Here is a 12,663-nt window from a genome sequence, read left to right on the forward strand (position 1 = left end):
ACGAGCCCCACAAACGCAAACTCCACTTTATGCCGCAAAAATTCAAATCGCTGCGTGAGGTGCCCGCCTACTCGCGGTATTTACGGGAGCGTTTCTTGCGCTGCCTCGATCTGTATCTCTGTCCGCGTGCCAAGCGCGTTAAGCTGAACATAGATGCAGAGTATCTAATACCCAAGCTGCCGTCGCCCCGTGATCTACAACCATTCCCTACGGTGGAGAGCATGGTTTATCGTGGACACACAGATCTGGTGCGCTCGGTTAGCGTTGAGCCAAAGGGCGAATACATGGTTTCTGGCTCTGATGATAAGACAGTAAAGAGTGAGTTGTAATATTAATGTTTATAAGCAAGTTAAAAATTGTTTGCCTTGCAGTCTGGGAGATTTCTACGGGTCGCTGCATCCGCACAATTGACACGGAGGATGTGGTGCGCTGTGTGGCTTGGTGTCCCAATTCCAAGCTGTCCATCATTGCCGTCGCCACGGGTAGTCGTCTTCTGCTCATCAATCCCAAGGTGGGCGATAAGCTTATAATCAAAAAGACGGACGATTTGCTAGCAGAGTCACCTAATCTGGATGTTATTGATAACGAACGCATTAAGACTGCCGTGCAGTGGGCCAATGCGGATACACAAGAGCAGGAGAAGGGCGTTCGCGTGGTAATCACACACTTTAAGCCCATACGACAGGTAACCTGGCATGGACGTGGCGATTATTTAGCCACAGTAATGCCCGAGGGCGCCAATCGCTCGGCACTCATACATCAGCTGTCCAAACGACGCTCGCAGATACCCTTCTCCAAGAGCAAGGGATTGGTACAGTGTGTGCTCTTCCATCCCGTCAAGCCATGCTTCTTTGTGGCGGTAAATATCACTGTCCGCTTTATGAATTTCTAAATATTGTAATACATCCAACTAATTGCTTACAGACCCAACACAATATACGCATCTATGACCTGGTAAAACAGGAGCTAATCAAGAAACTGTTGACCAACTCCAAGTGGATTTCTGGCATGTCTATTCATCCTAAAGGCGACAACTTGCTAGTGTCGACGTATGATAAGAAGATGCTGTGGTTCGATCTGGATCTATCCACCAAACCGTACCAGACCATGCGTCTGCATCGCAATGCAGTGCGCAGTGTTGCCTTCCATTTACGTTATCCACTGTTTGCCTCGGGTAGCGATGATCAGGCAGTAATTGTCTCACATGGCATGGTCTACAAGTGAGTTTATTCTTGAAACCATCTCTCCATATAGACTGTTATTAATTTGTATGTCTCAACAGTGACCTTTTGCAAAATCCTTTAATTGTGCCGCTCAAGAAACTGCAAACACATGAGAAACGCGACGAGTTTGGTGTGCTGGACGTCAACTGGCATCCTGTGCAGCCTTGGGTCTTCTCTACGGGAGCTGATTGCACCATACGACTGTACACATAAGTCACATTTATGTATATGCTATAAACAAATAGTTTGTATTTGAAAAATATAATCGTTAGTCAAGAATGTAACGCAAATTCTGTGTTTGCTTTTATTTGGCCGTCTGGCAATGCTGTGTTAGAGCTGCCACTCAGATGTGCTGATAACAAATCGATATTTAGAAGCGTTTTGTTTAATTTGAAAAAGGTTTCGCAAAAGCTTCAGTTTTTCATTGTTATATGCTGTGACTTTTATTATCCTTTACTAGTATCTGTTTTACAGGCTATTAAGTTTCATCAAATAAGCAATGTATGTGCATGCGTACATATATATGTATGTACATATATGCAGATATAAATTTAGGTGATCCATACATCCACAATAGTAGAAATATGCATTCAATTTGTTTGTCCTCACTGATTATACATACACATGCGTACTACATATACATACATATCTGCCAAATAATAATTCCATATAATTGAAATGAGAGCGCGTGCAAGCTTTTTTGCTCTTGGGGAGAACTCTCTTGTAAAGTAACGGAACTTGGACACTCTCTAGCGCGCGCACATGTTCGTTTTGTGTACCAGGAATCTAATCGGTTCGCTTTGCAGCTTTTTGGCCATTTTCTGAGGAGAGCTTTTGGTTTCAATCAGCAGTCAGTCGACAGACGGGCAGTCGCGCCGTTGCTGTTGTCGAGGATTTTGGGTTTTTTGGCCAACAGCGCACACACACACATACACACATACCTTACCTATACAAACATACATACACACATGTATATAGAACAGTTGAAGAAAAAAATTCAGGCAAAAGTGCAAACGGAATGGCAATAATGTGGTAAATCCGAAGGCATTATAGATAACAAATTGCAAGAAACGCAATTGGTGACAAGTGTTTAAGTGTAAAGTACAATAGAAAACACGCTAAATTGACATACGAAAATTAAAACGTCATCAATTATAACGATTACATTGTGCTCTCTCCTTCCCACTCGCGCGCGTTTGCTGTCTCTCTCTGCTGCTCTGTGTAGAAATTGAATCAAAGCAAAATCATTTAGAGCAAATAGAAATGAAAAAGAATAATACATACACATACGTACACATATTTTTAGTGTGGCCTTTCTGTATATTTGTGTATAGAATTGACTAAAATAAAAGAAAAACTTTAGTCTTTGTGTGCATGTTTATGTATGTATGTATGTATGTACTTATGTATTGGTGTGTGAGCGGAAAAACACATGCATATGTAAATAAATATGTACATGCACATATTAGAATAGTTTAATCTTTTAATTATAGTTTAATTGAAACAAATGAAGTGAACAGCCAGTACTGTAAATCACGCATTCGCCCCGATAGCCCCGTTCGAACGATCCAGTGACAAACGAAAATAACGGTAAAACGCAACTGTGTGTTCGCTCTTTGTGCGGGTCCGTGTGTAAAATAAAATAAATTATTTTCACAATATATACACATAAAGTAATTGAAAAGATTTAAGGAAATATTAGGAAACATTAACCAAATAAAGTTTCAAATATTTTCAGTGCGTTTAATCCAAAGAATATAAAAAAGCAAATACAATTTAAAAGGCATGCGCCCCGCCCCGAACCCTAGTGCTTGCCCCTAACCCGCGCAGAGCGCATTGGTAGTGAGAGAAACACCAACAACTCCTATAATATTAAAAACAGTGTGTTCAAAATAATGTTCTTAATGCTAATGAACTATTGTGCGTTTTGTCTGTGTTCTAGATAAAAAGAAACGAAGAAATCAAAGTTTTGCAAAAGCAGCGGCCAAAAATATGTAAAACGCAACAACAACAACAATACTAGCAACAACAAAAATCATAATAAGGTAGCAACGAGAGCGCAAAAGCACAAAACCCCAAAAGCACTCACACACACACACTCTCGATTAAAAGTTATTAGCAAAAGCATAAATACTCGCATAATACGCTCATTTGCACGCTCGCTCGCTCTCTCTCTCTCTCCCTCTCTCCCACCCACACACACACACACACACACGCAAACGCACACGCACAGGCACACTCTCTCGCTCTGCAAAGTGCATAGGCCAGGCAACTGTTCGTTGTGTGTGGGAGTGTGGAGAGTGTGAGAGTGGAGACGAAGAACGACGACGACTGTAGCTAGTAGCTAGGTCAGTGGCAGTGGGCGGCCATTAATAACAACAGCAGCAACAACAACAACAAAGCGACAGGTAAGCGTACCGACTGTCCAGGAATTAGCACGCCAATGTTCATGTCCATGTCCATGTCCATCTAAAAAATCAAATTTTAGTCATGTCCTGTACCGTTTCGGAGCTGCCCAGTGGCTGTCGATTGCGTTCCAGTGGTGGCGGCGTTGGCGGTGGGGTAAACAACGGTAATAGCGGCGAGACCGTCAGCAGCACAACAACTACAACAATAGCAGCAGCAGTGGGCGGAGGCGGGGGCGGAATTGGCGGAGTAGCAGCTGTTACCACAAGCAGTATGACTACCACATCCAATGTGCTGCAAGAATCAAATGCGCCGTTGCCACGTCCGGCGCAGTCACAGAAGCCATGCTGCTTTTGTTGGTGCTGCTGCTGTTCCTGCTCCTGGTGAGTACACTCATTCAATAACCTCTAACCTCTCACTCAATAATGAATCTATTTCATTGCTGCCACACGCTGCGGGCGGTCGGTTCAACCACAACATAACAACAGGGCTAAGTGGTAAGTTCCTGGAGCTCGTTCACATACACACATTCACAGAGATAGATAGAGAGAGAGAGAGAGAGTGAGAGAGAGACAGAGCGCGAGAGAGAGAGAGAGGGTAACAACCACCCACTCATGCTAAGCATCGGTTCCACTTTACAGCTGGCAATGTTGCCAATAGTAAAAGCTCGCTCTTTTTTCTTGACACTCTCTCTTTTCTCCCATCCTCTCTCTTTCTGTGCAACTTATAAACATTTGTTTCATTCACAATTTTGGGAGCGCCAAAATAGACCCAGCATAAAAAGCTGTCACATTCGAAATCACATTAAATATGGATAAATCTCTGAAAGTTTCGTGAATGAAATTGAAAGCTTCTTAGAATTTAACGTATTGCCCTATCCATTGAAGATATGGATAGGGGGATTTTGAGTAGGGTATCGCCAATTTTGAATTTCATTTCTAATATATTTATTTATAATATTGTTTGAATCATATTTACATTTTTCTCTTGACAGCTTGGCAATCAAGAACGCTGACGAAAATGCGCCCACCAAACGTGATCTCGCCAGCGGCGAATTCCTAGATGGCGATCAGTAAGTCAAAGCATTCAAAAATCCTTAAAGTTTATTAAAAATGTTCAACTTATTCAGACCCACATTAGAAGAAATACGCAGCTGGGGCAAGAGTTTTGACAAACTTATGAAGAACTCAAGTAAGTGAATTTAAATATTTTCAATTTAAAACTAAAATTTGGCTTTATCTCTTTACAGGTGGTCGAAAGGTATTTCGCGACTTTCTGCGCAGTGAATTTAGCGAGGAGAACATTTTGTTTTGGCTTGCCTGCGAGGATCTCAAAAAGGAGAACAGCGCTGAAGTGGTAGAGGTTAAGGCGCGCCGCATCTATGAGGACTATATATCCATATTGTCGCCGCGAGAAGTGTCGCTGGATTCGCGAGTACGCGAGATTGTCAATCGCAACATGATTGAACCGACGACCCATACCTTTGATGAAGCTCAAATACAAATCTATACGCTGATGCACAGAGACTCATATCCCAGGTGAGTTAAATAAGTGTATTCATAACGAAACCAAACCTTAAGCGGTGAGCATAACGATTGATTAATCATTTAAATAATTTCTTGCAGATTCCTAAACTCGCAAAAGTTCAAGACACTCGCTCAACTGCAAGACAATTCGAATGCCGGTTCCAAGGCGGATAGTCCTACTTAGATGCTTATATGTATATTATGTTCATTTCTGTTGAATGTCTCATGTGCTGTGTTGATTTTCGTTGTTGTACTGTGGTTTAACTTTAGTATTCAAATAATTTGGAGTTTGTCCTTTTGGTAGCTGTTGCACAAAGCAATATTGTCATATATAAACCAGAGCGCAAAAACAGCTGCCAAATTGTGGCAAGCGACCCAAGGCAGGCAGGCAGGCAACCGATTCCTTCTTTACACTGGTTCTAGTCGTTAACATAAGCCATAAACAAAAAACCAAAAACCTAAAACCAAAAACACAAACTAGGCAATTTATAAAATTAGTTTTTAAACCGCAAAGAAATTTGGCATTTCTTTAGCTTTAAAACAAAAAGGAGAAGGAGAAATTGTAAACGTTTCTATTGTACCAAGGGTCTCGTTAGCTGGGGACACATTGGTTCAAAGCGATACCAAAAATAGCATATATTGTAATAATTGTTATACTATAAGACGTATTAATCAAATTGAACAAAGAACAACTTTAAATGCAAAAATGCTTTTCCATAAAAAACAAAAACCAAAAAAACAAAACAAAAATAAGCAACATTTTTAAACGTATTACTTACATTTATACTTACTTGTATGTAAACTTAATTAGTTTTGAAAACATTTTAGATCATACATACAAACAAACAAACAAATATTTATACACACATACATATATGAATAGCGACATCGAAGCATTCTGTAAATAAAACTAATAATCAATTTAATAAAAATAAATTAAATAATTGAAAGTAGCAATGTGACATGGCATAACAGTTCGTTTTATAAAAAAATTTAATACATACATAGTACTTATATATATATTTATTTATTTATTGAAAATACAAAACGAACACCAAATCAAGACAATTGGTTAATGTATTCAAGAGATAAAACAACAAATACATACATTTGTTTTCAAACAACATTTACAATAATAGTATCGAATTTTCTAAACGCATACTAACTAACTAACATGTATGCTCTACTAAAAATCTAATTATGCAAACATAAGTACATAGATTCTTTACTGATTTCGTTGTTAAAAAAAAAAAAACAAAAAAAAAACCAACAACCAGAAACAAAAGAGAATGTTTCGCAACATCACTGCCAACTCCGCAAAGAGATATATCATATACTAGCATGTATATATGAATATCACAATACTAAGCATACAAATACACACACAAACACGTAAACTTATCCGACACCCCCTATGGCATCTAATACAGTCCATTAAGTACGACCAATGTCCAAACTGCTTGGGCGATAATTTTCAATTTTCACTATGCCTTTAACAGTCAGTATTAAACAGAAAACACATTCAACTGCGACCCCATGCAGACAGACGGAGAGAGAGGGAGCGAGATAGGGAGAAATAAGAGTAATTTTTGTATTTCTGAAAATAACATAATTTTAACTGCTCGAGAATTTGTACTCCATTGTCCTACAAACCTAGTTTAAAGACATTAAAATATAAATTGAGCCATTTTTTTTATCTACTCAGGAGTGCTTTTTTAAAATGAATGGAATAGATTGAATGAAAGAAAACTCCCTGTCGAGCCTTAAGGAAGAATGGAATACAAAAAATGGGGATTTAAGTTTGTAATTTTAAATTTTAGCAAGTGTTGTCCGATCAAATAATTAAATTAATTATTACTTAAAGGCTAAAAACAGACAGCATTGGAAAAAGTTAACATGTGTTTTAACAGCTGACATACACACATACATGCGTAAGCTAAGTGTATGTGTATGTAGGACATGAGGCACAACATTTTAAAGCACAATTTGTATTCGAAACTTTGATAAAAAAAATACAAAACAAAAAAAAAATAAAAACAAAAAAAATTGTTACCTCAGTTGAAGCAGAGAAAAGTTTTTAGTAGCTCTTAGCTAGTTGGTGTGCTTAGTTTTAATACATATACATATAGTTAATACACATTAATAGTTGGCACACATACACACATACAGCAAACAGAAAGACGGACAGCGAGTGTGTGAGATAAAAGCGAAAGCCTTGCTGAAATAAAAAGCTTTAGCGTATGCAAACTCGCTGCTGCACGCCAATCCCTTCCTAACCCCAGCCGACCCCATTTAACCCTAGTAAGCTTACGTTCTATACCCAACTAGTAATCGTTACAAAATATCCTCAATATAAATCATTGAATTTACGTCACTCAGGCTGCTACTTGGAATTGAAAATTCGACAAACTTTTTGCATTAGAGTAAATATTAAGTCGACAACATGTTATCAAGTTCTGTCACTCTCTATTCAATTTGTTAAACTAATTTTAGGCAAAAGCAATAAATTTTCTGAGATTGTATGAAAACAGCGTAATTGAAATTATTATTTTTGCCATTCAAGAAGTAAATATTTTATACAACAAGTCAACAGCATAGTTTCTTAACCTTTAAGTTTTTCACACAACCACAAGCACAGACACCTATTCATACATTGACACATGCATACATACTTGTACTTGTATATGTAAGGCATACATGGATGTAAAGGTAATCGCAAGAAAAAACAAAAAGAGAAGTATTAGTAAAGAGTTTTGACCAGTTAAAAACAAATAAAAATTGATTATAACAAATTTAAATATTAAAAGATATATATACTATATATATAAAAACAAAACTAAAAACCAAATTTGCATATAAACATGTTTAAACTAAGCAAACATTTAGTTTTAAAAACAAATTTAATATATTGCAACAATAAACAACATGAAAATTCAAAAGAAAAAACATGTGCATATATATCTATATATTGGATGGAAAAACTTTAAATCACACCCTGTATATTGGCCTGGCTGAAAACACGGCAAAAAGCATACTGAACAAACAGACAGACACAAAGCGTTGATTTTGCTGCTGTAGTTGTTGGCGGTGGCGGTGGCGGCGTCGGAGTCTGTGCGACGACTACATGGAATTCATTTGTGCTACACACACACATACACATATATATACATATGTGTATGTGCGTGTATATCTGTATGCTCTTTGATTCTGCCTTTACCTGGTGTACCAATGCACTACCACTTTCACAATGCGCGCTGGCGCTGTAAGCAAAGCCGAAGCACAACAAAAAAAAGCTACAAGCAACAACAGCGACAGCGACGGCGACGGCGATGCGAGTTCGAAAGATTTTCGAAAATGAATACACGCGACACGAAATGAATGCAAAAGCTACAAAAACAAAAATCCCAAACGTTGCTCAGCCAGGGCCGGTTCAGCAAATAGCGCCCATCACCAGACAGTTCGTTGCCTAAGTCTTTTGTTAGCGCAGCATCAGCAATTAAGGCATCTTAATACGTACCTGGAAAAACGTAGCTCTAACTGCGACAGTGGCTGCTGCTGCTGCTGCTAGAGTTATGCAGGTGCACGCACACACAAACAGAGGGTTCCAACAGCTACCTGTAAGTATGCCTATGTGTGTGTGCGTGTGTGTGTGTGTTGACAGTGTAGAGACAATAGCAGCGATTCGATGAATTTTGAGCGAACTCTGCGCTCTCTCAGTTACGAAAGAGATGAAACCATAAAAAGCAATAATAATCGACGAGGCTCTCTCACACACACACACACACACACACGCTCACCTGTAAGCCTTATGCGCAGAGCACCTTGCTAACACATACAGACGCAGAGAGAGCGCTGCGACGTCAACATCAGCGGCGGCAGCGACGTCAACTGAGCGCTGAGACAGCAGCCGCAGCAACAACACATTCAACAGTTGAACAATCTCCAATTGACTCTTTCGGGCATTATAGCCGAGGCTCAACGTTCATCCGCGACAAGTTTTTCGTGCCTTTCGTGCAGGCGAGTTACACACACACATTTTTCTACGCTCTGCAGTTTTAGTTAATAATTAAATAAATAATATTAAGCATCAAGTTAAAATCTTTGGCAATAACAAGGGCTCAACAGAGTAGTGAATTTCATACATAAATAACAGCAAAAGCTAACGAAAAACGCAAGAAAGCAAAAGAAAAAAAATTTAACAACGTTCGCGTACATTTTGCGCGCGTGTGTGTGTGTGTGTCTGGGTTGCTATATGTTTATGCATACATACATATGTATGTACGTACGTACGTACCCGTGAGAGTGTGTATGTGTGCCAAAGCGAGACGCCAACAAAGCTGAGGCAAGCGCAATAGAAATACAAAATTCAAAATAAAAATTGTGATTAATAACAAAGCAACTACAACAACAAAAGTAAAGCAATAACAGTTGCTCAAGCGCTCAACAGCAGCAGAAGCAGAAGCAAAAGCAGCAGCTAATACAGCCACTCAGAAAGAGCGCGCGCGAAAATAATTTATGCTAACAAATACAAATACAGCGAAATAAAACAACAGTAATAAAATGTGTATAGCAACAACAAAAACAACACGCCCACGCTGTTGTAAAAATTAAAATGTTTAACTAACTATAACTGTGTGAGTAGTGTTCAGTGTTTAGTGCTCAGTGTGTATTTGCATTTGCATTTGTGGCCAAAATGCACACGGCTAACGCAGCTTTACTCCGCCAGCAAGCAGGCCAAGAAGTCTCACATTAGAAGCCCAAAAAGACCAGCGCAGTCTTCAAGCTGAGACGCATACCACAGCAGCCACAGCAAAAACAACAACATACATACATATAAAGTGGCGAAAGGTGCACCCACCAGCAAAAGCAAGCAACAGCATTCAAACAACGTAAGGCCTTACGTCTCTTTTACGTTCAGTGATAGTGTGCCATAGCGTAATTCCACACACAGCAAAATATTCAAAGTGCCAAAATTGTTTATATAAAATACATTTTACCTGTGCTGGCATCGCTGTAAGTATATATGTTGAGTAAAATGCATAAATAAGCCCAAGAAACGAAACACCCTGTACATCGAAATAGTCAGTCGAATAGTGTTGCCAGCAGAGCGATCGCAAGCAAGAGAGCGAACGCAACTGCGAAAGTGAGAGATAGACGCAGACTGGCAAAAGAGCGCCAGAGCGAGAGAGCGCACGGCAACAGGCGCAAAGGGATCAAAAGGTGTATGTATGTATGTCTGTCTGTCTCTCTGTCTCTCTGTCTGTCTCTCTGCCTGGTCGTATCGATGTTATTTTATTTTGTTGTTTTTTTCTTCTTGTTACTTTTTGTCTTACGTTTTTTTTTCTCGTGGCTTCTCTTGCGACTCTTGGCTCTGACTTTAAACAGTCACTGTTGTTATTGTATTTTATTCTTTATACTCTTTTTGTTAGTGTGGCCCGTACATTGATGATGGCGATCAATTTGGGGCTGCTGCTGCTGCTGCCGCTGCCGCTGCTGCTGCAGCACGATTGTGGTACAGTAAAATGAACAACGCTCTTGTTGTTGCTGTCGTTGTCTTGCGTTAGCCACACTACGCAGCACAATACAAATGCAGACTCACGTTAGCCCAGCTTACACACACACACACACACATGCAAACACGCTAAGGCGCACTTAACCCACACAAAAAGCGTAGAGGGGAGAGACAAACGTTTGTATGTAGTTATTGTGGAGAGTGAGAGATAGAGATAGAAAGAGAGTGAGATCAGGAGAGTCGGGAGGGGGGATTTTGTTAACTTCGTGAGAGAGTTATTTTATTTTCGTGTTCGTGTTAACGTTTATTGTTTTTCTTTTATTTTTTCTTGCGTTTTCTTGTCTTCTTGGCTCTCAGTTAACGCTCGGATTCAGTGTTGCCACATTTTGAGCCCCAACATATGTAAGTTAAGTTCTAAAAAAAAAACACTAAATAAGCTAGCCATAAATAAATCATGTTATAAACAAAAAAGCCAGTGTCTAGAAATTGTGAAGTCAATTTGCCAATCTCTCCACTGAAATGAAATAAGCTAAACGAAATTTGAATTAAGCCAAATTTCAAGCTATAAGCACATTTCAAATATTTGGCAAGCTATTTGATTTTAAAATAAGCTAGATCTAGCTTAAAATAAGCTCATATGGCAGCACTGATTTAGATTTAGAAATTCCTTTTGTCAAATCTTAATGGGCTTGCATTTGGAATTGCTTTCAATTGATATTATACCAATGCCGTAAGAAAATAAACACATGGGTGAGTTTAGAAATGCCCTGTGGGCGTTTTGCCTATTGTTTCTTAATTAAGCCCTAAAGAAAATCAATACGTAACGTACACAAACAAACTGAATTTGATTTGGATTAGATATTGTTCTTTCAAAAGGTTGTGAGGAAAGGCATAGAATTGAAAAATACATACATACATATGTATGTATGCATGTGTGTATGTGTGTAAATAATTGGAACCTCTTGAGCATGCACATGCTTGGCCAAAAATAAAATAGAAATATAGCCTTTCCAACAATTTGATTCCAGAATTCAGACTATTTTCTCGTAGCCAACATGTGTTCTAATTATTGAGTATCTACTGTATTCTAAAAGAAGAAAGTTAAGGAGTGGCTCTTAGCATAGTATGGAAGAGAAAAGGTTGCTGCAGTCGAGCTATTTATAGATATTCCATAAAATTCAAATTGCCGTCTAAGCTTAGAGTCAAAAGCCATAACACTCGAAATTATACACAAACATATACACACACGCACATATGCATGAAGCTATATGCTTCTGTGTGTGTGTGTGTGTGTGTGTTTCTCAATTCTCCTGGGTTCGTTCGTGCAACAGCGTTTGATTGCCTGCGGGCCACTTTCAGACAGTTGAAGACAGCATCGTGTTCACAATTGAATGCCAAAGACAGGGGGGAGCTTGAATTGACCTTATTCCAGTGTTATGGCCAAATGAAGCTGACCAAGCTGTTGCTTTAATTGTTTGCTAATTGCCAAAAACTTTCTACGGCGGCGCCTAATCTACAGAAAAGAATCTGCTACAGATTTGTGTTTATGTTCAAGTTTATTTTGATTTTTATTTTTGTATTTTTATTTTGGCAAGGGGCACGTGCCGGTCTGAAGCAAGTTTCAAGCGCTCAGCAGGTTGGGGTGCAGAAGAAAAAAAAAACTAGTCGACGAGTACACGCGGCTACATGACACTGACCTCACCTACTAACGGGAACCTGGCCAGCACGGGCCAGGCCAGGCCAGACCAGACCAGAGGAGGAGCCGGTGTGCTGAGTATAGAGAGACCTGATCTCAGACGGCGAACTCAAGCCGGTTCAACTGACAAAACAAGTTTATCCACATCCCCCCAAAACAGCAGCAGCAGCAGCAGCAGCAACATCAACAGCAACAGCAACCTCTCAGCAGCCGCATGAACTTTGCGACGGCAACAGCAGCAGCAGCAGCAGCAACAACAACAACAACAACATCAAGAGTTTTTGGTAGCTTTTATCAAAC

The 12,663-nt window shown here is 39.4% G+C and overlaps 3 protein-coding genes across 8 annotated transcripts in view; all 3 read left to right on the forward strand.

The window, feature by feature from the left end:
* Positions 1-11: 11 nt before the first annotated feature.
* Positions 12-1,513, forward strand: LOC108595128 (ribosome biogenesis protein BOP1 homolog; the record flags this gene model as incomplete). The annotated part of the gene is made up of 4 exons (XM_033293114.1): positions 12-318; positions 372-859; positions 925-1,220; positions 1,283-1,513. Coding segments are annotated over 4 exons (1,245 nt in total), but the record flags the coding sequence as incomplete, so codon positions are not given.
* Positions 1,514-2,095: 582 nt separating this feature from the next.
* Positions 2,096-5,920, forward strand: LOC108597454 (regulator of G-protein signaling 17). Of its 2 annotated transcripts, XM_017984019.2 has the most exons (8): positions 2,096-2,255; positions 3,166-3,631; positions 3,712-4,012; positions 4,118-4,126; positions 4,624-4,701; positions 4,759-4,820; positions 4,879-5,167; positions 5,255-5,920. In XM_017984019.2, the coding sequence occupies exons 3-8, from the start codon at positions 3,714-3,716 to the stop codon at positions 5,337-5,339; spliced, it is 822 nt and encodes a 273-aa protein (XP_017839508.1). In that variant the 5' UTR covers positions 2,096-2,255; positions 3,166-3,631; positions 3,712-3,713; the 3' UTR covers positions 5,340-5,920. The 2 variants fall into 2 exon arrangements, with proteins under 2 accessions (XP_017839508.1, XP_033149025.1); XM_033293134.1 differs by lacking the exon at positions 2,096-2,255 and having other exon boundaries at positions 2,984-3,631.
* A 3,659-nt stretch (positions 5,921-9,579) lies between these two features.
* Positions 9,580-12,663, forward strand: part of LOC108596693 (protein grainyhead) — a 29,305-nt gene continuing 26,221 nt past the window's right edge. For 2 of the 5 annotated variants that reach the window (XM_017982714.2, XM_017982713.2), the window contains exon 1: positions 9,583-10,168. The gene's annotated coding sequence lies outside the window, so the exon portion shown is untranslated. Of the gene's footprint in view, positions 10,169-12,663 lie in introns of all 5 variants that reach the window. The other 3 variants (XM_017982716.2, XM_017982715.2, XM_033293359.1) reach the window with 3 other exon arrangements.

Source organism: Drosophila busckii, chromosome 2R (assembly GCF_011750605.1).
Source record: "Drosophila busckii strain San Diego stock center, stock number 13000-0081.31 chromosome 2R, ASM1175060v1, whole genome shotgun sequence".
In the NCBI taxonomy this organism is placed as follows: domain Eukaryota; kingdom Metazoa; phylum Arthropoda; class Insecta; order Diptera; family Drosophilidae; genus Drosophila; species Drosophila busckii.